This window comes from Mustela nivalis (assembly GCF_964662115.1).
Source record: "Mustela nivalis genome assembly, chromosome: 9".
Classification (NCBI taxonomy): Eukaryota; Metazoa; Chordata; class Mammalia; order Carnivora; family Mustelidae; genus Mustela; species Mustela nivalis.
The window spans coordinates 106,243,096-106,269,905 of record NC_139028.1 but is presented as its reverse complement, the minus strand read 5'-3'; the positions used below and the strand labels follow the sequence as shown (position 1 = coordinate 106,269,905).

The following is a 26,810-nucleotide window of genomic DNA, read 5'->3' as shown; positions in this document are numbered from 1 at the left end:
AATTAACTGAAAATTAAAAAAAAAAAAAACCAGGAACAACTTAGTAAAATACAATAGTAAGTTTATTCTATTAGCTGAATTCATGCTTTTTAAAGTTTTTCCAAGCCCAACAGGGTACTTAAACACACAACCCTGTGATCAAATTCATCCTCTACTGACTGAGCCCGTCAGGCTTTCCTAGATGTTTTATATCAAATCCCATTAAAATCTTACCGATTGGCCAAAAAATATTACTTTCTGACATCCAAACACATGATATAGTATCAGTTATTACTATACTTTAAACTTGATTCATTCTGGTAGGTATATAGCATAGGACCACATTATTGTGTTAAATTGCATTTCTTTCCCTAATATCAAATTGTGTTTAACTTTTTCAAGAGCTTAATTACCACCCGTGTGTCTTCTGTGGTGAAATGTTTATTCAAATCTATTGCCCTTTGGCTGTGGTTTTCGTTTTGCTTTGTTTTGTTTCAGAGTTTTTCATATATTCTGGATACATAGTTTTTATTGGATAACTGTTGAGCGAATATTTTGTATAACGTTCTGGTTTATTTCTTCAACAATGTCTGTCAAAGCAAAAGATTTTAATTGTGTTGAAATATAATTTATCACCTTTTACTTCCATGGTTCATATATTTTGAGATTTATCTAAAAATCTGGGACTAACTCGTGGTCACATAGATGCCCAAGTTTTCCTAGGAAATTATAGCAATAAAATTTATATTAAGGTATAAGTTTCATTTTGAGAAAAGCTTTACATATGGTGAAAATGAGGAGTCAATGTTTATTTGTGGCATAAAGCTATTCTATAAATAAAATGTCACTAAAAAATCCTTCCTATATAGATTTTTCCTAGCAATTTTGACAAAAACCAATTGAGCGTTTATTGGCAAATCTATTTTTTTCTTTCTTTTCTTTTTTTAAAAGATTTTATTTATTTATTTGACAGACAGAGATCACAAGCAGGCAGAGAAGCAGGCAGAGAGAGAGGAGGAAGCAGGCTCCCTGCTGAGCAGAGAGCCCAATGTGGGGCCTGATCCCAGGACACTGGGATCATGACCTGAGCCGAAGGCAGAGGCTTTAACAGAGCCACCCAGGTGCCCCAGGCAAATCTATTTCTTAACACTGTTCTGTTCCATTGACATTGATGCCTCTTTTTAATATCTCTGATTATTTAGCTGGGCGTGTATGAATATTCCAATTTAATTCTTCTTTTCAAAAATCCTCTTTTTCTAAAAGATTTTATTTATTTTTGTTTTCTTAAATAATCCTTATACCCAATGTGGGGCTCAAACCCACAATCTTGAGATGGAGTTGCAGATTCCAACTGAGCCACCCAGGTGTCCTGATGTTTATAGGATTTTTTTTTTTTTTTTTTTGACAGACAGATCACAAGTAGGCAGAGAGGCAGGCAGAGAGAGAGGAGGAAGCAGGCTCCCCGCTGAGCAGAGAGCCCGATGTGGGGTTCGATCCCAGGACCCTGGGATCATGACCTGAGCCAAAAGCAGAGGCTTTAACCCACCTAGCCACCCAGGCGCCCCTGTTTATAGGATTTTGAGGGAAGTAAACAGCTTATATTTCCAGAAGGAGGAAACTGGATTTCAGAGAAGTTAAGTCATCAACCTAGTGACGTAGAGTTACTCAATACTAGAGCCAAGACGACGGTTCTTTCATTAGCTTTCTTTTCCACTGAGGAATCATTTTAAACTAGAGGCCAAAGTGCGTTTATGTAATCATTTTCATCATGTAGTTCATTATCCAGAACTATTGACTTGCTTACAATAAAAAAAAACAAATCATCTTCATAGTTTTCTGTCCCAGAAAAGAATTAGTTTATTTTCCTCTTGGGACATCACTGTGTACTTAAAGAACTCAAGATGGTATAAGAGTCTAAATGCATTTATATTCATAGTGTACATGAACAGATGGTTCATTTCCACAGGTAAGAGGAAGGGTTTTTGTAACTCACAAAATATTTTGGTTACTGGACATTTGAATTTCAAACTAGAATGCATGCTTTCATACTTGTATTTAAGAAAGAAGATTATAGTTAATTAGTTAACTCAAAATTATGTTAACAACTAATCATTTGGCTTTCAGGGAATACAGCAGGGAAGGTAGAGAGTACTTCCCACATATTTTGATCATTAGAGGTGTAACAGGAAATTTGCTTTAATGTTCTTGGTGAAAGATTATGGTCAATTTAGAGATAGTTGAATTAACGGGCTCTATTTGATATTTAAGGGAAGTATTAAATGGAGAAAAATTATTAACCAGCTATTGTGTATATACAACTTTGAAATCGATATATTTTCTTTTCTAGTGGAGGGATAGAAATTTTTAATTTATTTTATTAGTGAGCTAATTGATCTAGAAGCAATTTTTTTTCATGGTTTATTCAAGCTTAATTGATTAAAAAAGAAAAAGATTCCAATGTGCAAGGATGCCATCTCATGGATTCTAAGTGATTACATTTCCAGAATTATGGCATCTCACAATGGATTTGTAATATGGTCAAGTGGAAATAGAATAGAGTCTGAAATCAGAGAAAACTAGGCTTGAATCCTGAATGTCTTAGAAATTATGACCTCGGTCAAGTCGTATGCCCAGATAGGGAATTTACTAATCTATAAAATGACATGGATTATTTGGTTTGTAGATTGCTATGTAGATTGTATCAGAAAATGTGCACAAAATTCCTAACTTCTAGTAACCAGTTAAGGATACATGGTAGTTACAATCATAGTCTTCCTCCTTACTGAGCTGAGTGCAATACTGTTTCCATGAGTGTTTGGTACTTTATATTTTTTGACCACGAGTGCTGGGGAACTGATTTTATTTCAGTCTTCCAGATTGATCACGCTTTGTTAATAATTTAGGATCTATATATTTGTCTTGTTGGCCTCTACCAAAGTGAAACAGCAAGATATAAACACAACTAGTTCTAATTTTCCTAAATACTGCTTAATGGAAATGCCTGTTTGAAAAGCAGTTTGGATGCAGCAACTACACTCATACTTTTTCTCTATCATGACCCCAGTTTCCTATAGTAAAGTAGGTAAATGCTCTAATGGGACATGATTTGGAATAAAAAATAGCTTCATTCATAGAACACTTTCTTATTCTACAGGCGAGAGCAGAGACATCAAGGATTACTAGAGTATCATATTGAGAAGTATATCAGAAGAATTTGAGTAAACAGAGTATTATTTTAGGGGCATGCCCACAAGCAAAAAGTAGTGGCTGACATGGATTTTAAAGTTTCTTACGGCACAGAATATTGGGATTCACTGGGTTTAATCTCCATAGAATAGTTATTTTAATATATATTTAGTGTGGTGTAATAAATATATGTATAACTTAAAGAAGTACTTTGATTCTGTTTGAGACCCATTAATTGCAAAATACTTTTACTTTAAAAAATGATTTTATAATGTCTATTCATTTTATTCAAACTAAATACTATTTGGAGGCCATATTTCATGTGTATGCATTTTCACATATAATTAACACTTCAAGTTAATACAAAAGATTTAATGCATCAGATAGATACACACTCTGCAACCATACCATTGCAGATTTAGTTGAACAAGGTATGCCTAAAAATTGGGGTCAATCTTAGTTATTCTTTGGAGTTACAAGGAGAAGTAACTTTTCCAAGTTCACATTGTTACCAGGTGGAAACTCTAAGGTTGTCATATGAGGTTTTATTAATTTTTTAAAATGTTGCCCCCATTTTTTTTTTTTTTTTTTTTTTAAGATTTGAAAGGGGCGGAGCAGAGGGAGGGGGTCAAGTCGACTCTATGATGAGCTTGGAGCCTGACTGGGGCCTGAGGGTCTTGAGATCATGACTTGAGCCAAAATAAAGAATCAGACACTTGACTGACTGAGCCTCCCAGGAACCCCTGTAATATGAGGTTTTAGATTCCAAATATAATGTTCTTAACCTTCTACAGTTGTCTTATCTTAGGCACATTAGTTACGGAAAGGTTAGAATTGTCATGTCACTAACCCTTCTCCTGTATATATCAGCAGACGACATGTGTTTTGTTGTGGATGCCTGTGGCAATACTGTCTATCGGTACATATTTCAAAATATGCTTGCATGTTCTGTTTTTGCTGTACTTATTCTTATCTGCTTAATTCCTGTTTTGTGTCCGAGTCTCTTTAGTAAATATTTTTGTATGTATTCCATGGATTTGAAAGAAAGAGAGAAAGAGGAGAAGAAAAGTTTGGGAAAGAAAGAGAGAGAATAGAAGTTTTTTAAAAGATCAATCTATTTTTGCTTATACCCCAAAATGCATTAATCATATTTATACTATTCATTGATCTCTTTATAAACTACTTGACTACTCTAGCAATTCAAACTTAACTATACATTATTTTAAGGTATATGTGTGTGTTCTCATCAGAGTTATGCAAGCTATCTGGGTTTATTAAAAAATTAGATTTTAAAATAATTGCATTTTATATTTGTTAACTAACAAGTTTCCTAAGAATCAAATGAGAATTTTTAGGTTTTGCAGACTCACATTTATGAAACTTCTCTATGCATTTGAAATATCTTTCATAGGAATCTCTGGAACATTTCTGGGAATATAAAGACATATGGTTTTCTTTTCTTTCTAACAGTAGCCTTACTTATTTTTTATCTATTGATGTGTAGGTGTCTCAATATAACAAAAGTGTAGCATATTTCACTTCATGAATATAAATCATTTGTGAGTAAATTCAGCCTGGCCTTAGGTACTATGGATTTTTTTAAACTTTTTTTAAACACATGTTGGTTATAAAAAGCCAAAGGAAAGACAAAAGTCAACATGCTGAAACCTGCCCCTTAAATAGGATTGATCCAGTAATTAATTGTGTTTCAGTAACTGAGATTTCAGTCCAGATACAGGTGTCTCTTTAACATATTTTAAATTTCCTTTATTCACACTCTACTTAATGAGAAACAGTAAGATGACATCAAGAAAACAAAAAACAGAAATCATTTTGAGACAAATATGATGATTTTACTCTCAGCAAAATCTTCAGAAACCATTTCATTATTTACTATCAGGTGATGTTAATTTTACCATTTTTTGCGAAACTTTGAAATTTCTATTAAGAAACTCCATAAGCAGCTATGATTTTTTTTTTAATATCCAGGATTTCTGTTTGAGAGAAATATACTTCACAGGGAAATAAACAAAAACAAAAACAAAACAAAACAAAAGAAATTCAAGGATTTTGTAGGAATAACCACATAAATTCAAAAACACCTCACATAGTCATTAAAATAAAATTTGGAAAAAAAATAATAGTATGATAGGATGTAGAGGCCAAAATGAACAACTTAATGATATATATTTTGAAGAAAATATTAATATCTGAAGAAAAAGAGATTTCTTTTTTTATGTTTGCAAATAAGGTGCATCTCTCTCCAGAATATTCTCTCCTATTCTATCCACCACCTCTGTTTATGGAAACTAATGGAACAGGATAAATGCTAGGAAAAAAATGATGTAAATGTTTATGGTGGAAAAGATGGCATTGTATGATAAGTTGAGTAGTCTAACATACCATTTCCTAGTCTTCTAGAAACGTTAAAATTAAATAATTTCCACAGTATTTATCATTTATATTTTAAAGACATATTTATTTCAGAGAGAGAGTGTGTGTGTGTGTTTGTGTGTGTGTGTGTGCACATGTGGAAGGCAGGGGAAGGGCAGAAAGAAACCTTCAAGCCGACTTTCCATTGAGCCCAGAACGCCATGCAGGGCTCCATCCCAATATCCATGAGGTCATGACCTGAGCCGAAGCCAAGAGTTGCTTGTTCAACCTACAGAGCCACCTTGTCTCCAGTAGAATTTCTCATTAAAATCCAACACAAGTTTGTGACAGAAGTGTACTTACTCCCATCTGAACAGTTGCAAATATTATCGAAAGGACTTTCATGTCCATTGTAGCCAATCCAGAACTAGTATTCAGATGTGTACTTTCCACTGTAATATTTTAAGACTTAAATATTCACCTGTTTATTCATCATTGTGCATTTTAAGTTTATGTGATATGCAAAAAGACAATAAAGAATTGAACAGAAAATGATATAGACAATAAACTATTTAAGTCAACAGGTTATTTTTTAACCTGATATGTGTAATCAATGACTGATTAAAATCATTTCTTCCTTTTATTTAACAGCAAAATGCAATGACTGGGGACCAACATCTTTATTGCTGCCTATTTTTATCAGTTCCAAGGAAATCATTATACCCTGCTAAGAAACAAATATGGGGATGTAATTAGGTAGACTATTTTCATGTTGCCTTTAGCACTTATAAATAAACAGTGAAATGCCAGGGTTTCCATCAGATTTAGATTTACACAGGATTCAGATGAAAAATGTGACTGAGGTCACCATGTTTATATTGATGGGCTTCACAGATGATTTTGAGATGCAGGTTCTCCTGTTTTTTCTATTTCTAGTGATCTATCTTTTAACTCTGATAGGAAATTTGGGACTGGTTATATTGGTCATTGGGGATTCTCGGCTCCACAATCCTATGTACTATTTTCTGAGTGCGTTATCATTCCTGGATGCCTGCTATTCCTCAGTTGTCACCCCAAATATGCTGGTCAATTTCCTAGCAGAGAATAAAGCCATTTCCTACCTTGGATGTGCAGCCCAGATGCTCCTCTTTGTTACTTTTGGGACCACAGAATGCTTCCTCTTGGCTGCCATGGCTTATGATCGCTACGTGGCTATCTACAACCCTCTCCTCTATTCCGTGAGCATGTCACCCAGAGTCTACGTGCCACTCATCGTTGCTTCCTACGTTGGTGGCATTTTGAATGCTTCTGTACACACGGTGGCCACATTCAGCCTGTCCTTCTGTGCATCCAATGAAATTAGACACGTCTTTTGTGACATCCCTCCACTACTTGCCATTTCTTGTTCTGACACCCACATCAACCAGCTGCTGCTCTTCTACTTTGTGGGCACTATTGAGCTAGTCACTATCACGATTGTTCTGATCTCCTATGGTTTCATTCTGTTGGCCATTCTGAGGATGCATTCTGCTGAGGGGAGGCGGAAAGTCTTTTCTACATGTGCTTCTCACCTAACTGGAGTGACAATTTATTATGGAACCATCTTTTTCATGTATATGAGACCAAGTTCCAGCTATGCTTTGGACTATGACATGATCGTGTCGATCTTTTACACAATTGTGATTCCCATGCTGAATCCCATCATCTACAGTTTAAGGAACAAAGATGTAAAAGAGGCAATGAAGAAATTGTTTGTGAGAAATTGGTTCCTATGTAAAACACATTATTAGCACTGAGTTAATCTGCAAGGAATGTTGCATATCAAATTATGTCTCTATGTTCAGAAACTAAAGAAAGTGTCTTGGTTTTAGTGAGTCATACTGTCTGTATATCCTAGAATATTTCCAAATAAAGCTTTTATCAGCCCTCCAACATAGTATTTTACAAATATGATCATTTGTATTATCTATATATTTATTTTTTGTTAATTTTTAGTGACATATAATTTATTATTAACCACAGGGGTACAGGGCTAAGAATCGCCGGGTTTACACACTTCATAGCACATACCTTCCCCAATGTCCATAACCCCACCATCGTCTCCCTATGCCCCTCCCCCTGGCAACCCTCCATTTGTTTTGTGAGATTAAGAGTCTCTTACAGTTTGTCTCCCTCCTGATCCCATCTTGTTTCATTGATTCTTTTCCTTCTCCCCAATTCCCCCACATTGTCTCTCAACTTCCTCATATCAGGGAGATCATATGATAATTGTCTTTCTCTGATTGACTTATTTCACTAAGCATGATACCCTTTAGTTCCATCCACATCGACACAAATGGCAAGATTTCATTTCTTTTGATGGCTGCATAGTATTCCATCATATATTATATATATATATATATATATATATATTTTATATATATATATGTATACATATATATATATATATCACATCTTCTTTATTCATTCATCTGTTCATGGACATCTAGGTTCTTTCCATGTTTCGACTATTGTGGACATTGCTGCTATAAACATCCAGGTGCATGTGCCCCTTCAGATCACTACGTTGTATTTTTAGAGTAAATGCCCAGTAGTGCAATTGCTGGGTTCATCTATTTACTTTTACTGTGTTTCAAATTGATTCATATTAAGTATTTGGTGATGCAAGTGTATTGCTGTTGTCAGTCACTGTGGAATTTTCTTCACTCAGTGCTACTATAGCTTATGTACTCAGGGTTCTACAGATTGACGCATCTTCACACTGTTTATAGAAAGTCATTCCCACTCGTTATGAGGTTACTTCTCCATCCTGAGTTCCCTCAGCCAGACCTCCTGAAAATTGTTTCATTTGCTCTTCATGTACTTTCAGAGTAAAATCCATCAAGGCTAATGGCCATGACTTTTTCACTATTTGGCCCAACACTATGTATTTTTTTTAATTTTTTTTAATTTTTTTATTTTTTATAACATATATGTATTTTTATTCTACTATCAAAATCTTTCCTCATTACTACTGTTCAATCACAGAAATGGTAAGATCCATTTATGAAACTCCAAAAGTTTTACTGGTAAGTATTAGATAGAGCATTTATTGATGTACTTAAGCTCAGGAAGAACAAATAAGTTGAACTTAGAGAACTGGTTAATTATATAAATATATGTGCATAGAATATATATGCACACTATATATACACACCATATTACCCTATATATAATACACATATGCATTATATATATGTCTCTCTCTCTCTCTCTCTCTCTCTCTATATATATATATATATATATATATATGTAGTTTGTGTGGGTGTCAGAGCAAGAAATGGCAAGTAGTGGAGGGATTTCAGAAAAGTCATGTCTAATTTCATTGGATGCACAGAAGGAGAGGCTGAATGTGGCCACCATGTGTACAGAAGCATGCAAAATGCCACCAACGTACAAAGCAACGATGAGTGGCACATAGACTCTGGGTGACATGCTCACGGAATAGAGGAGAGGGTTGTAGATTGCCACGTAGTGATCGTAAGCCATGGCAGCCAAGAGGAAGCATTCTGTGTAACAGCAAGAAACATCTGTGTGGCACAACCAAGGAATGAAATTACTTTATTCTTTGACACAAAACCTACTAGCATATTTGGGGTAATTACTGAAGAATAGCAGGCATCCACAGATTGTGAAGCCAAGGATCCCCAATGACCAATACAACCAGTCCTAAATTTCCCATCAGGGTGAAGAGGTAGATTGTCAGAAACAGGAAGAATAAGGCCATCTGTTGTCCAGTTTTGTCGGTAAAGCCCTTCAGTACAAATGTGGTAACTTCAGTGACATTTTTCATGTTGACACTTCAGGGAACAGACTTGAAGATGTTCATAAAATTATAATCTCTTAACTAAGAAAAACAATTTGTGACTCAATATTTTAACTCAAGGGAACAGGCAGTGTATCCTTATATTTATTTTTTGGCAATATACAATTTCCCAGTGGTGGATCAGCAGACAAGGACAAGATACTCAAGTGTTCATGCCACTTACTGCAAAATCAAGGGGGAAACACAGGTGTTCACTCAATGGCTGAATTCCTTTTATTGCTAAAACTATCAGGTCAACTGGTTAATTTGCCACTGCATTTTATTATCTGTTTTCAAATTCACTGTATAATTGGCTAAAAATAATTTCCTTTGACATCTATACATGTGAAACAGTATATAAACTGAAATAAAATCCCAGCATTCTAGACCTTTTGGTGGTTGTGTAAAATAATCTGCTACAAACTACTTATCTGTAGAATGGAAATGTTGATATTTATTTTACAATATTGGGGCAAATATTGAAAGACAAAATATGTTAATAAGATTGAATATTTAAAATTACATTAAGTGGGAGGCATGGGTGGCTCAGTTGGTTAAACGGCTGCCTTCAGCTCAGGTCATGATCCCAGAGTCCTGGGATGGAGTCCCACATCAGGCTCCTTGCTTGGCAGGAAGCCTGCTTCTCCCTGTGCCTCTAGCCTGCCACTCTGTCTGCCTGTGCTTGTGCTCTGTCTCTCTCTCTTTAACAAATAAATAAAATCTTTTAAATAAAATAAAATTACATTAAGTATAGGATGTGTTAATTAATTTGGTTCTACAGAGTAGCAAACTTCTGAGTGATAACATTTCATGAGCTAATCTCTAAAAGTTTTCTAACTCTGTACCATCTTGAGTGTATCTGACAAAACCAATGTTTTTTTCAGGATGATGGGATGTGATTGAATTACACAATTATATGACCACTTATATTTCACTCAGATCTATTTCTCAAATACTTAACATCCCATTGTCCTGTTTTGCTTGGATAGGTGGTCATACTTAACACTTCTGGATATCTAAATTCTATATGATTTTTGACTCCTTCAAAAACTGGGGTGAAAAGGGAAAGAATTATTCTGAAAATCTGTATTTCTTTAAGTATTATTCTTGTCTAGTTATTGTTTATTACCTGGTGAAAGAACAACTATATATTTATTATCTAAGTGTTACAAGTAAGCTGCTCATTAAAAAAAGTAAATAAAATATAACATCAGAAGTAAACAATGTTTACACAAAGACATAAAATATTCAAGAGTAAAAAAGTAGGAAAAAATGAAAAAAAGAAACAGCAGAAATATTTCCTGGATAATCCAGTTGTTAAAAAATTTGAAGTCAAATTTATACCTGAATCCAGAGTTTCAATTATTAGCCAATTATTTTCACAAGTTAGAGGGTAAATTTTTTTTAATTTAAATTCAATTAGCCAACACATAGTATATCATTAATTTCTGATGTAGAGTTCAGTAATTCACCACTTGTGTATAGCACCCTGAGCACATAACATCATGTGCCCTCCTTAATGCCCATCATTCTGTTACCCCATCTTCCCACCCACCTCCCCTCCAACATCCCTCAGTTTGTTTCCTAAGGTTGAGTCACTCTTCAGTTCCTTCCTTCCTTCCTTCCTTCCTTCCTTCCTTCCTTCCTTCCTGTTTTTATAACATACCCATTCATATGAAATTTAAGTCAGTCTTGAGAGCGTATGCTCTACTGAAAATAAAAATGTGTACTCTATTTAAATCCATAATGTATGTCAAACCCTTATTGCAATATATTGACATGGATCCTGTCAATAAGAGAAAGTGCTGTTTGGGTTAGAAATAGTGATGGAAGCAGAAGGAGGCACAACAACCTTCTGAAAAAGACAAAATCAGGAAAGCCTAAAAAAATTGTCAGTGTCAGCAGAAAACATTTTCATCAATTACTGGAAAGATTAAAGACAAAGAAAAAAAGTACTGAAATAAAACATCAAGAATACAGATTTTAGGGACACCTGGGTGGCTCAGTTGGTTAAGCGGCTGCCTTCGGCTCAGGTCATGATCCCAGCGTCCTGGGATCGAGTCCCACATCAGGCTCCTTGCTTGACGGGGAGCCTGCTTCTCCCTCTGCCTCTAGCCTGCCACTCTGCCTGCGCTCGCTTCTTCTCTCTCCCTCTCTCTTTCTGACAAATAAATAAATAAAATATTTTAAAAAAAAGAATACAGATTTTAGATGAAATCTTATGTATTAAAAATAAAAATACTGATAAATCAGAACCCACAAGCTATATGCGCTAACTGAATACTTTGAGGGGCTCTATAACAAGATTCTTTTAAATGCATACTTTAATTAAAATGTCTTAATAACTTGATTGGGAAAACCATATATTTTTTTATTCTTATTTTAAAAAGCCATAAGGAACAGCATGACCTGAGTATTAACTGAACAGAGGTTGAGACTAGTGTTTATTTAGACAAGGGTTAAAAGAGTCTATGAGGTAAAACCTACAAACAAAAGAAATGAAATACAAACTTGGAAGAATTTCAGCCCCAGTACAGTTCGTGACGTCAGTTCAACCATATATCCTGTTCAAAACAACACAAGATTTAGAATCTGAAACTGTGTGTTCATCAGCCAGACTCATGATTAAAAGACAGGTGTGATGTTAGGTTTTCTTTCTAAACTTTACTCCTCTTCAAAACAGGAATACACTTGAGTGATGAAGCAGACAAAATAATGTAATAATATACAGCTGGGCAGGCTAATTAAATGTATAAAGCAAGAAATACATAAAGCAAATATAGGATGGCTGTATAATTGCATGTTAGTAATCAGATGGACTTATTTTGAAACATTAGCAAGTATCGTGTCATGAAATTCATATTTTATATCATCACTGGGAAATAAACAATTCTAGAACCCTGAGCCAGCTATTTCATTCTTCAGCTACATATGATATTTTCTTTTAGTTATTTTTAATACACACAAAATCATTATTGTCTCAGGATTAAAACCAATAACTCTCATTTTAATATTTTTTTCTTACTCTTTAAGTCTGTGGATTATGCCTTAGAGAGTAAAAAAGTTTTGTGAATTGTAGGATCTGCTTATACCAAAAATGCACACACCTCACCATGATTCAGTTAGCTACATTACTGTGGGCTTAAGTTTACTTGGGTAGATAAGATAGGGAAAGATGATACTTTTAAGAACATCAGCTAGATTTCTCTTGAAACAGGGATTTCCACTAGATGTCTAAATAAAATTCACACTGGATATATGTAAGTCAATATTAGAATATCTTGAAAAGAATCAGAGTTATCTAGAGAAAATGACTATGATTCTTGAAGAATTTAATACACCTTCCACTGTCAAAATTAAGGTAAAGTCACGTTTAAAGATATGACTGGAATAAGAGGGCACAAGATTCCAAATTTATTTGGCTCAACATTGAAACAGTGTTTGCAGGAGAGAGAAAAGTATCAATTATGTGTTGAACACATGTAGCAGGAAGAGACTTTGGAGTGTATTACTTTATTTCAGGCTTATCACAATTCTCACAGTCAATAATTCTCAAAACCCAGATTCACTCCCACCTGCCACACAGCATACACGCACTTTTCATCATTTTCCACAATCTCTGGTTACACCATAGCTTCATCCTGGAACCGACCTCCTCACATGCCACCTCCAGTAGAAGTAAATATGATTCTTGATAAATATTTAGATAATGTCTAAACATCAAGACTAGAGAAACATTATGAATTCGAGGTGGTTTTGACCTCACAAAGCAGGCAAAATAAAAAAGATAATTGATTTTCTTTCTCATTATAGCTAAATATAAGCTCCCAGGTAAGTGAATAGGTCCAATGTTTTCTTGCCTCTAGTGACACATTTTCTGACTGTTCTTGCTTTAAACTGCTGTTTTCTGTGAGGAAAATGAAAACATAGATTCAATTTGGAGCACTCTTATTTAACTCTACAAACATAAATTCATTAGTTTCTATTTTCTTTGTTGTATTCATTCGCCTGTGCAATAGGCAACAACCTAAAGGGTTTAGTACTAGAGATTTCATAAGATGTTTGACCTTTGATATTTTAGAGCCCACCTCTAAAAACATTCTGCAATGGACCTGAAATTTTCTTTTATCTGTGCAAAAGCAAACTCAAGGTTAGATGCACCACAAATATGATTAACTTAGATTGCTTATATCCACTAACTCAACTGTTGTTGAAACCACAGGAGATGCCCCAAGGTGAATATGTCCCAATTATCTTCTCTTTCAAAATAGATACATGGTGATTTACTCACTAATAAAGAAGAAAATGAGTCTGGAATAATTCACTACATGTTATTATTTATTGCATACATAGAATTCTTTGGTGTCTAATTTATAATAATGTTTTAGTTTTGCGTTAATGGATGATTAGTAGCATTTAGTATTTTTTTCATATTGGCCTGTTGGCCAGTTGTATGTCTTTTTTGGAGAATGTCTGTTCAACTGATGTGCAACTATTTTCTCCCATTGTGTAACCTGTCCTTTCCCTCTGTTGATTGTTTTCTTTGTTGTGCTGAAGATTTTTAATTTGATGTATTCCCACTTAACTGATTTTGTTTTTGTTGCCTGAGTTTATGGTGTCTTATCCATGAAATTGTTACCATGCCCGATGTCATGAAGCATCACCCTCCCATGTTCTTTTAGGAGTTTGACTTTAGTGCATTGTGTAAGACAAGTGTTGGATTTTATTCTTTTGGATGTAGTTATCCCGCTTTCCCAACACAATTAGTTGAACTGACTGTTTCCCATTGTGAAGTATTGATGCTTCTGTTGAAGATCAATTGAGTATATGTGTGCAGGTTTATTTCTGGGTTCTTCACTCTGCTGCATTCCTTTCTATGTCTGTTTTTATACCAATAACAAACAGATCAGTTACTTTAGCTTTGTAATATATTTTGGAATCAGTAAGGATGATCACTCCAGCTTTGTTCCTCTTGCTCAATATTTCTTTGCTTTTTGAGGTTTTGTTATTGGTTCCTCATGAATTTTAGAAATTTTTTTCTACTTCTTTTGGTATTTTGGTATTTTGATAAGGATTGCACTGAATCTTTGGATTTTCTCAGATAGTATGAATATTTTATCAAATGCAAATCAAGACTACAGTTGGTTATAACCTCTGACCTGTTAGGGTGGCTATTATGTAAAAAAAAAAAGAAGAAGAAAAATGTGAAGTAAGGGAAACTTGTGCACTGTTTATAAGGAATGGAAATTGGCATAATCATTATGGAGACCAGTATAGAGAGCCCTCAAAAAATCAAAAATAAAGCTACCATTTGATCTAGTAATCATTTAATCACTTTGTGGTATGTATCCAAAGGAACTGAAATCAGGATCAGGGAAGAACAGTCCCATGTTCACTGCAACATTAATCACAATGCCCAAGATATGGAAACAACCTTAAAATATCTATTTATGAAACAATGAATACAGAAAATGTGGTATAAAGGTACAACAGAATATTATTCAAACTTCATAATGAAGGAAATTCTGTCATTTGTAGCCATATGAATGAACCTGAAAGATGTTTGCTAAGTGGATAGATCAGACACAGAGGGACCAAGCATGATTTCACTTCTGTGAGTTATTTAAAACAGAGAAACTTGTAGAATCAGGGAATATAATGGTGGTTTCTAGGTGTTGAAGGATGGGAGAAAAGGAGCCGTTATGGTCAAAGGATGCAATGTTTTAACTACTCAAGTTAACTAAGGGTAGGCATATAATTAGCAACATTGTGTACTTAAAATCTGCCTAGAGATAAATGCCATAAAAATTATACAGTGATATATCATTTTCAAACTATCAAGGATACAAATAAAACATAAAAATCAAGGATACAAATAAAATCAAGGATACAAATCAAGGATACGAAGGATCCAAGGATACAAATAAAACATAAAAACGAAAAATTTCTGAAAGAAGCTAGAGAAAAACACAACTCCCCTATGGAGTAATACAGGTAGGAATCCTATCCAACTTCTCAGAAAACATCCAACAAGAAGAGAAAGTAATGAAATGATAGTAGGAACAATGTACTCGATTGTATATGCTTGTGCATATAACTTATATGTATACGTGCTTATGTATGATTACATTTAAGGGAAATGTATGACCAGCAGTAACAGAGAAAGGAGGAAGGAATTAAAAAGCAAAACATGTTCTTACCATGTGATTCAGCAATCACATTCTTTGGTATTTATCCCAAAGAGCCAAAAACGTAGGTTCACACAGAAACTTGCACACAGATGCTCATAGCAGCTTTATTTGTAATTGTCAGAATTACATCTAGAAGCATCCAGATGTCTTGTAGTAGGTGAATGGATAAATAAACTGTGGTACTGCAGACAATGAATGATTGCACATTGCTAAAAGAAAGAAAGAAAAAAAAAAGAGAGAAAAGAAAGACAGAAAGACTATCAAGCCAGGAAAAGATGAGAAGGGAACAAATGTGTTTTACTAAGTGAAAGAAGCCAATCTGAAATACGAAATGCAATATGATTCTGAAAATATGATATTGTGGAAAAGGCAAAACTCTGTGACAGTAAAATGATCAGTGATTGCCAGTGGTTTGGAAAGGGAAGGTGAAGAGGCAGGGCACAGAGGAATTTTGGAGTACTTAAAACACACTGTATGAGACTCTAATGATGGATTCATGTTATTATACATTGTTTTGAAATTCATAGAATGTACAACATCAGGATTGAACCTTAAGGTGAATGGCACACTACAGGTAGTTATGATGTTTCCATGCATCCCTGCATGGGGATAAAGGGTATTTGGGAAATCTCTATATTTATCTAAAGAAATCCAAACATAAGTGGACCCACATAATCCAAACCTATGTTGTTCAAGGGTCGACTGTAGTGTGAAAGAATAATTTGTGAAGGAATAAAAATAAAGTGTTTCAAAGTTAATTAAATCAGATAATAAGGTAAGACACTAATATAATAATTTAGTATCTTAGAATACTGTTAACAATTTTTTAAAAAATAATTAAAGCTTTATCAAAATAATAACTTATATTAATAGTTAAGACATTCAATGAAACTAAAAGGCAATGTATGGAAATGGAGAAGATATTTGCAAGTGCCATAACAGACAAAGGGCTGGTATCCAAGATCTATAAAGAACTTCTCAAACTCAACACCCAAAACACAAATAATCCAGTCAAGAAGTGGGAAAAAAACATGAAAAGACACTTCTCCAAAGAAGACATCCAAATGGCTAGCAGACACATGGAAAAATTGCTCTACATCACTTGTCATCAGGGAAATACAAATCAAAACCACAAAGTCAGAATGGCTAAAATTAGCAAGTCAGATGCTGATGAGGATGTGGAAAAAGGGGAACCCTCCTACACTGTTGATGGGAATGCAAGCTGGTACAGCCACTCTGGGAAACAGTATGGAGGTCCTTCAGGAAATTAAAAATAGAGCTACTCTATGACCCAGCAATTGCTCTAATGGGTATTTACCCCAAAGATGCAAATGTGGTGCAAAGAAGGGGCTTCTGCATCCTAATGTTCATAGCAGGAATGTCCACAATAGCCAAATAGTGGAACGAACTGAGATGTCCTTCAAAAGATGATTGACTAGGGATGCCTGGGTGGCTCAGTTGGTTAAGCGGCTGCCTTAAGCTCGGGTCATGATCCCAGCGTCCTGGGATCGAGTCCCACATTGGGCTCCTTGCTCGGCCTGGAGCCTGCTTCTCTCTCTCTTCCTGCCACTCTTTCTGTGTGTGCTCCCTCTCTCTTTCTCTGGCAAATAAATAAATAAAATCTTAAAAAAAAAAAAAAAGATGATTGGCTTAAGAAGATGTGGTTCATATTTCCAGTGGAATATTACTCAGCCATCAGAAAGGATGAATGCCTACCATTTACATTGCATGGATGGAACTGGTGGATAGTACGCTAAGTGAAATAACTCAGTCAGAGAAAGACCATTATCATCTAGTTTCAGCCTATGGAATACAAGAAATAGTGCAGAGGATCATAGGGAAAGGGAGGAAAAACTGAATGGGAAGAAATCAGAGAGGGAGCCAAACCATGAAAGACTAGTAACTCCAGGAAACAAACTGAGGGTTGTGGAAGGGAAGGTGGAGGATGGGGTAACTGGGTGATGGGCATCAAGGAGGGCATGTGATGGGATGAGCACTGGGTGTCATATGCTAATGCATCACTGAACACTACACCAAAAACTAATGATGTACTATATGTTGACTGATTGAATTTAAATTTAAAAAAAAAAAAGAGCAGTGCTTTGTGGGGTTTTATCTTTCACTTTTGTCTTAATTTGATAACTTTTCAGTGATTTTATATCAATTTTTTTAAAATATATAATACCAAAATATATTATTATATTATAAATGAGAAGTCTAGATATGGGAAGGATTTGAAGACACGAGTAAGAGAACCCAGAAATTAACTGGAAATTAAAAAAAAAACAAAAAACCAGGAACGACTTAGTAAAATACAATAGTAAGTTTATTCTATTAGCTGAATTCATGCTTTTTAAAGTTTTTCCAAGCCCAACAGGGTACTTAAACACACAACCCTGTGATCAAATTCATCCTCTATTGACTGAGCCCGTCAGGCTTTCCTAGATGTTTTATATCAAATCTCATTAAAATCTTACCGATTGGCCAAAAAATATTACTTTCTGACATCCAAACACATGATATAGTATCAGTTATTACTATACTTTAAACTTGATTCATTCTGGTAGGTATATAGCATAGGACCACATTATTGTGTTAAATTGCATTTCTTTCCCTAATATCAAATTGTGTTTAACTTTTTCAAGAGCTTAATTACCACCCATGTGTCTTCTGTGGTGAAATGTTTATTCAAATCTATTGCCCTTTGGCTGTGGTTTTCGTTTTGCTTTGTTTTGTTTCAGAGTTTTTCATATATTCTGGATACATAGTTTTTATTGGATAACTGTTGAGCGAATATTTTGTATAACGTTCTGGTTTATTTCTTCAGCAATGTCTGTCAAAGCAAAAGATTTTAATCGTGTTGAAATATAATTTATCACCTTTTACTTCCATGGTTCATATATTTTGAGATTTATCTAAAAATCTGGGACTAACTCGTGGTCACACAGATGCCCAAGTTTTCCTAGGAATTATAGCAATAAAATTTATATTAAGGTATAAGTTTCATTTTGAGAAAAGCTTTACATATGGTGAAAATGAGGAGTCAATGTTTATTTGTGGCATAAAGCTATTCTATAAATAAAATGTCACTAAAAAATCCTTCCTATATAGATTTTTCCTAGCAATTTTGACAAAAACCAATTGAGCGTTTATTGGCAAATCTATTTTTTTCTTTCTTTTCTTTTTTTAAAAGATTTTATTTATTTATTTGACAGACAGAGATCACAAGCAGGCAGAGAAGCAGGCAGAGAGAGAGGAGGAAGCAGGCTCCCTGCTGAGCAGAGAGCCCAATGTGGGGCCTGATCAGAGGCAGAGGCTTTAACAGAGCCACCCAGGTGCCCCAGGCAAATCTATTTCTTAACACTGTTCTGTTCCATTGACATTGATGCCTCTTTTTAATATCTCTGATTATTTAGCTGGGCGTGTATGAATATTCCAATTTAATTCTTCTTTTCAAAAATCCTCTTTTTCTAAAAGATTTTATTTATTTTTGTTTTCTTAAATAATCCTTACACCCAATGTGGGGCTCAAACCCACAATCTTGAGATGGAGTTGCAGATTCCAACTGAGCCACCCAGGTGTCCTGATGTTTATAGGATTTTTTTTTTTTTTTTTTTTTTTTGACAGACAGATCACAAGTAGGCAGAGAGGCAGGCAGAGAGAGAGGAGGAAGCAGGCTCCCCGCTGAGCAGAGAGCCCGATGTGGGGTTCGATCCCAGGACCCTGGGATCATGACCTGAGCCAAAAGCAGAGGCTTTAACCCACCTAGCCACCCAGGCGCCCCTGTTTATAGGATTTTGAGGGAAGTAAACAGCTTATATTTCCAGAAGGAGGAAACTGGATTTCAGAGAAGTTAAGTCATCAACCTAGTGACGTAGAGTTACTCAATACTAGAGCCAAGACCACGTCTACTTCATTAGCTTTCTTTTCCACTGAGGAATCATTTTAAACCAGAGGCCAAAGTGCGTTTATGTAATCATTTTCATCATGTAGTTCATTATCCAGAACTATTGACTTGCTTACAATAAAAAAAAACAAATCATCTTCATAGTTTTCTGTCCCAGAAAAGAATTAGTGCATTTTCCTCTTGGGACATTACTGTGAACTTAAAGAACTCAAGATGGTATAAGAGTCTAAATGCATTTATATTCATAGTGTACATGAACAGATGGTTCATTTCCACAGGTAACAGGAAGGGTTTTTTGTAACTCACAAAATATTTTGGTTACTGGACATTTGAATTTCAAACTAGAATGCATGCTTTCATACTTGTATTTAAGAAAGAAGATTATAGTTAATTAGTTAACTCAAAATTATGTTAACAACTAATCATTTGGCTTTCAGGGAATACAGCAGGGAAGGTAGAGAGTACTTCCCACATATTTTGATCATTAGAGGTGTAACAGGAAATTTGCTTTAATGTTCTTGGTGAAAGATTATGGTCAATTTAGAGATAGTTGAATTAACGGGCTCTATTTGATATTTAAGGGAAGTATTAAATGGAGAAAAATTATTAACCAGCTATTGTATATATACAACTTTGAAATCGATATATTTTCTTTTCTAGTGGAGGGATAGAAATTTTTAATTTATTTTATTAGTGAGCTAATTGATCTAGAAGCAATTTTTTTCATGGTTTATTCAAGCTTAATTGATTAAAAAAGAAAAAGATTCCAATGTGCAAGGATGCCATCTCATGGATTCTAAGTGATTACATTTCCAGAATTATGGCATCTCACAATGGATTTGTAATATGGTCAAGTGGAAATAGAATAGAGTCTGAAATCAGAGAAAACTAGGCTTGAATCCTGAATGTCTTAGAAATTATGACCTCGGTCAAGTCGTATGCCCAGATAGGGAATTTACTAATCTATAAAATGACATGGATTATTTGGTTTGTAGATTGCTATGTAGATTGTATCAGAAAATGTGCACAAAATTCCTAACTTCTAGTAACCAGTTAAGGATACATGGTAGTTACAATCATAGTCTTCCTCCTTACTGAGCTGAGTGCAATACTGTTTCCATGAGTGTTTGATACTTTATATTTTTTGACCACGAGTGCTGGGGAACTGATTTTATTTCAGTCTTCCAGATTGATCACGCTTTGTTAATAATTTAGGATCTATATATTTGTCTTGTTGGCCTCTACCAAAGTGAAACAGCAAGATATAAACACAACTAGTTCTAATTTTCCTAAATACTGCTTAATGGAAATGCCTGTTTGAAAAGCAGTTTGGATGCAGCAACTACACTCATACTTTTTCTCTATCATGATCCCAGTTTCCTATAGTAAAGTAGGTAAATGCTCTAATGGGACATGATTTGGAATAAAAAATAGCTTCATTCATAGAACACTTTCTTATTCTACAGGCGAGAGCAGAGACATCAAGGATTACTAGAGTATCATATTGAGAAGTATATCAGAAGAATTTGAGTAAACAGAGTATTATTTTAGTGGCATGCCCACAAGCAAAAAGTAGTGGCTGACATGGATTTTAAAGTTTCTTACGGCACAGAATATTGGGATTCACTGGGTTTAATCTCCATAGAATAGTTATTTTAATATATATTTAGTGTGGTGTAATAAATATATGTATAACTTAAAGAAGTACTTTGATTCTGTTTGAGACCCATTAATTGCAAAATACTTTTACTTTAAAAAATGATTTTATAATGTCTATTCATTTTATTCAAACTAAATACTATTTGGAGGCCATATTTCATGTGTATGCATTTTCACATATAATTAACACTTCAAGTTAATACAAAAGATTTAATGCATCAGATAGATACACACTCTGCAACCATACCATTGCAGATTTAGTTGAACAAGGTATGCCTAAAAATTGGGGTCAATCTTAGTTATTCTTTGGAGTTACAAGGAGAAGTAACTTTTCCAAGTTCACATTGTTACCAGGTGGAAACTCTAAGGTTGTCATATGAGGTTTTATTAATTTTTTAAAATGTTGCCCCCATTTTTTTTTTTTTTTTTTAAGATTTGAAAGGGGCGGAGCAGAGGGAGGGGGTCAAGTCGACTCTATGATGAGCTTGGAGCCTGACTGGGGCCTGAGGGTCTTGAGATCATGACTTGAGCCAAAATAAAGAGTCAGACACTTTTTGTGCCATTGTATTGCCTGTAAGGTGACTGTTACTGTATATGGTCTCTGTTCCTTTCTGATCTACCACTTGTAGGCTCTCTCTTTGCTTAGAGGACCCCTTTCAAGATTTCCTGTAGAGCTGGTTTGGTGTTTGCAAATTCTTTCAGTTGTTGTTTGTCCTGGAAGCTTTTAATCTCTCCTTCTATTTTCAATGATAGCCTAGCTGGATATAGTATTCTGGGCTGCATGTTTTTCTCATTTAGTGCTCTGAAAATATCATGCCAGCTCTTTCTGGCCTGCCAGGTCTCTGTGGATAAGTCAGAATTCTGCCTCTGCCTGCCACTCCCCCTGCTTGTGCTCTCTCTCTCTCTCTGTCAAATAAATAAATAAAACCTTAAAAAAAAAAATATATATATATATATATATATATATATATATATATATATTCATGATTAAATGAGACATTGAAGATAAAAAAAAAAGAGTCAGACACTTGACTGACTGAGCCTCCTAGGAACCCCTGTAATATGAGGTTTTAGATTCCAAATATAATGTTCTTAATCTTCTACAGTTGTCTTATCTTAGGCACATTAGTTACGGAAAGGTTAGAATTGTCATGTCACTAACCCTTCTCCTGTATATATCAGCAGACAACATGTGTTTTGTTGTGGATTCCTGTGGCATACTGTCTATCGGTACATATTTCAAAATATGCTTGCATGTTCTGTTTTTGCTGTACTTATTCTTATCTGCTTAATTCCTGTTTTGTGTCTGAGTCTCTTTAGTAAATATTTTTGTAAGTATTCCATGGATTTGAAAGAAAGAGAGAGAGAGGAGAAGAAAAGTTTGGGAAAAAAAGAGAGAGAATAGAAGTTTTTTTAAAGAGCAATCTATTTTTGCTTATACCCCAAAATGCATTTATACTATTCATTGATCTCTTTATAAACTACTTGACTACTCTAGCAATTTATTTTAGAGAGAGAGCATGTGTGTGTGTGCGTGTGCACATGTGCAAGGCAGGGGAAGGGCAGAAAAAGAACCTTTGAGCCGACTTTCCATTAAGCCCAGAGCCCCATGCAAGGCTCCATCCCAATATCCATGAGATCATGACCTGAGCCGAAACCAAGAGTTGCTTGTTCAACCTACAGAGCCATCTACTTGCCCCTAGAATTTCTCATTAAAATCCAACACAAGCTTGTGACAGAAGTGTACTTACTCCCATCTGAACAGTTGTAAATATTAAAGAAAGGACTTTCATGTCCATTGTAGCCAATTCAGAACTAGTATTCAGATGTGTACTTTCCACTATAATATTTTAAGACTCAAATATTAATGTTGTTTCGTCATTGTGAATTTTAAGATTAATGTGATATGCAAAAAGACAGTAAAGAATTGAACAGAAAATGATATAGACAATAAACTATTTAAGTTAACAGGTTATTTTTTAACCTGATATGTGTAATCAATGACTGATTAAAATCATTTCTTCCTTTTATTTAACAGCAAAATGCAATGACTGGGGACCAACATCTTTATTGCTGCCTATTTTTATCAGTGCCAAGGAAATCATTGTACCCTGCTAAGAAACAAATATGGGGATGTAATTAGGTAGACTATTTTCATGTTGCCTTTAGCACTTATAAATAAACAGTGAAATGCCAGGGTTTCCATCAGATTTAGATTTACACAGGATTCAGATGAAAAATGTGACTGAGGTCACCATGTTTATATTGATGGGCTTCACAGATGATTTTGAGATGCAGGTTCTCCTGTTTTTTCTATTTCTAGTGATCTATCTTTTCACTCTGATAGGAAATTTGGGACTGGTTATATTGGTCATTGGGGATTCTCGGCTCCACAATCCTATGTACTATTTTCTGAGTGCGTTATCATTCCTGGATGCCTGCTATTCCTCAGTTGTCACCCCAAAAATGCTGGTCAATTTCCTAGCAGAGAATAAAGCCATTTCCTACCTTGGATGTGCAGCCCAGATGCTCCTCTTTGTTACTTTTGGGACCACAGAATGCTTCCTCTTGGCTGCCATGGCTTATGATCGCTACGTGGCAATCTACAACCCTCTCCTCTATTCCGTGAGCATGTCACCCAGAGTCTACGTGCCACTCATCGTTGCTTCCTACGTTGGTGGCATTTTGAATGCTTCTGTACACACGGTGGCCACATTCAGCCTGTCCTTCTGTGCATCCAATGAAATTAGACACATCTTTTGTGACATCCCTCCACTACTTGCCATTTCTTGTTCTGACACCCACACCAACCAGCTGCTGCTCTTCTACTTTGTGGGCGCTATTGAGCTAGTCACTATCATGATTGTTCTGATCTCCTATGGTTTCATTCTGTTGGCCATTCTGAGGATGCATTCTGCTGAGGGGAGGCGGAAAGTCTTTTCTACATGTGCTTCTCACCTAACTGGAGTGACAATTTATTATGGAACCATCTTTTTCATGTATATGAGACCAAGTTCCAGCTATGCTTTGGACTATGACATGATCGTGTCGATCTTTTACACAATTGTGATTCCCATGCTGAATCCCATCATCTACAGTTTAAGGAACAAAGATGTAAAAGAGGCAATGAAGAAATTGTTTGTGAGAAATTGGTTCCTATGTAAAACACATTTTTAGCACTGAGTTAATCTCCAGGGAATGTTGCATATCAAATTATGTCTCTATGTTCAGAAACTAAAGAAAATGTCCTGGTTTTAGTGAATCATACTGTCTGTATATCCTAGAATATTTCCAAATAAAGCTTTTATCAGCCCTCCAACATAGTATTTTACAAATATGATCATTTGCATCATCTATATATTTAATTTTTTTTAATTTTTAGTGACATATAATTTATTATTAACCACAGGGGTACAGGGCTGTCAATCGCCGGGTTTACACACCCCACCATCGTCTCCCTATGCCCCTCCCCCTGGCAACCTTCAGTTTGTTTTCTGAGATTGAGTCTCTTACACTTTGTCTCCCTCCTGATCCCATCTTGTTTCATTTATTCTTTTCCTTCTCCCCAATTCCCCACATTGCCTCTCAAGTTCCTCATATCAGGGAGATCATATGATAATTGTCTTTCTCTGATTGACTTATTTCACTAAGCATTATACCCTTTAGTTCCATCCACATCGACACCAATGGCAAGATTTCATTTCTTTTGATGGCTGCATAGTATTCCATCATATATATATATTTATAAAGAAGATGTGTATATATATATACACATCTTCTTTATTCATTCATCTGTTGATGGACATCTAGGTTCTTTCCATGTTTTGACTATTGTATATATATATATATATTTATATATATATATATATATATATATAAATGTAGTTTGTGTGGGTGTCAGAACAAGAAATGGCAAGTAGTGGAGGGATGTCAGAAAAGACATGTCTAATTTCATTGGATACACAGAAGGAGAGGCTGAATGTGGTCACCATGTGTACAGAAGCATTCAAAATGCCACCAATATAGGAAGCAACGATGAGTGGCACATAGACTCCGGGTGACATGTTCACAGAATAGAGGAGAGGGTTGTAGATTGCCACGTAGTGATCGTAAGCCATGGCAGCCAAGAGGAAGCAGTCTGTGGTCCCAAAAGTAACAGCAAGAAACATCTGTGTGGCACAACCAAGGAATGAAATTACTTTATTCTTTGACACAAAACCTACTAGCATATTTGGGGTAATACTGAAGAATAGCAGGCATCCACAGATTATGAAGCCGAGGATCCCCAATGACCAATACAACCAGTCCTAAATTTCCCATCAGGGTAAAGAGGTAGATTGTCAGAAACAGGAAGAATAAGGCCATCTGTTGTCCAGGTTTGTCAGTAAAGCCCTTCAGTACAAATGTGGTAACTTCAGTGACATTTTTCATGTTGACACTTCAGGGAACAGACTTGAAGATGTTCATAAAATTATAATTTCTTAAATAAGAAAAACAACTTGTGACTCAATATTTTAACTCAAGGGAACATGCAGTGTATCCTTATATTTATTTTTTGGCAATATACAATTTCCCAGTGGTGGATCAGCAGACAAGGACAAGATACTCAAGTGTTCATGCCACTTACTGCAAAATCAAGGGGGAAACACAGGTGTTCACTCACTGGCTGAATTCCTTTTATTGCTAAAACTATCAGGTCAACTGGTTAATTTGCCACTGCATTTTGTTATCTGTTTTCAAATTCACTGTATGATTGGCTAAAAATAATTTCCTTTGACATCTATACATGTGAAACAGTATATCAACATACAGACGCTGAAATAAAATCCCAGCATTCTAGACCTTTTGGTGGTTGTGTAAAATAATCTGCTACAAACTAGAATGGAAATGTTGATATTTATTTTGCAATATTGGGGCAAATATTGAAAGACAAAATATGTTAATAAGATTGAATATTTAAAATTACATTAAGTGGGAGGCCTGGGTGGCTCAGTTGGTTAAGCGGCTGCCTTCAGCTCAGGTCATGATCCCAAAAAGAGTCCTGGGATGGAGTCCCACATCAGGCTCCTTGCTTGGCAGGAAGCCTGCTTCTCCCTCTGCCTCTAGCCTGCCACTCTGTCTGCTTGTGCTTGTGCTCTGTCTCTCTCTCTTTAACAAATAAATAAAATCTTTTAAATAAAATAAAATTACATTAAGTATAGGATGTGTTAATTAATTTGGTTCTACAGAGTAGCAAACTTCTGAGTGATAACATTTCATGAGCTAATCTCTAAAAGTTTTCTAACTCTGTACCATCTTGAGTGTATCTGACAAAACCAATGTTTTTTTCAGGATGATGGGATGTGATTGAATTACACAATTATATGACCACTTATATTTCACTCAGATCTATTTCTCAAATACTTAACATCCCATTGTCCTGTTTTGCTTGGATAGGTGGTCATACTTAACACTTCTGGATATCTAAATTCTATATGATTTTTGACTCCTTCAAAAACTGGGGTGAAAAAGGAAAGAATTATTCTGAAAATCTGTATTTCTTTAAGTATTATTCTTGTCTAGTTATTGTTTATTACCTGGTGAAAGAACAACTATATATTTATTATCTAAGTGTTACAAGTAAGCTGCTCATTAAAAAAAGTAAAAAAATATAACATCAGAAGTAAACAAT

General features: G+C 35.1%; 2 protein-coding genes and 2 pseudogenes across 4 annotated transcripts; 2 read left to right on the top strand and 2 right to left on the bottom strand.

Moving 5' to 3' along the window:
• Positions 1-6,341: 6,341 nt before the first annotated feature.
• On the top strand, positions 6,342-7,328 carry LOC309840385 (olfactory receptor 5T1-like; the record flags this gene model as incomplete). The annotated part of the gene is made up of 1 exon (XM_082682436.1): positions 6,342-7,328. One exon carries the CDS (start codon positions 6,342-6,344, stop codon positions 7,326-7,328), a length of 987 nt encoding a protein of 328 aa, XP_082538562.1.
• Positions 7,329-8,838: 1,510 nt separating this feature from the next.
• Positions 8,839-9,370, bottom strand: LOC309873004 (olfactory receptor 5T3-like; annotated as a pseudogene). The gene has a single exon. The product of its transcript is annotated as an olfactory receptor 5T3-like (transcript).
• A 13,959-nt stretch (positions 9,371-23,329) lies between these two features.
• On the top strand, positions 23,330-24,316 carry LOC309872828 (olfactory receptor 5T1-like; the record flags this gene model as incomplete). Its single annotated transcript, XM_082747797.1, has 1 exon — positions 23,330-24,316. The coding sequence occupies one exon, from the start codon at positions 23,330-23,332 to the stop codon at positions 24,314-24,316; it is 987 nt and encodes a 328-aa protein (XP_082603923.1).
• A 674-nt stretch (positions 24,317-24,990) lies between these two features.
• Positions 24,991-25,570, bottom strand: LOC309840384 (olfactory receptor 5T7-like; annotated as a pseudogene). The gene has a single exon. The product of its transcript is annotated as an olfactory receptor 5T7-like (transcript).
• Between the last annotated feature and the right edge of the window lie 1,240 nt (positions 25,571-26,810).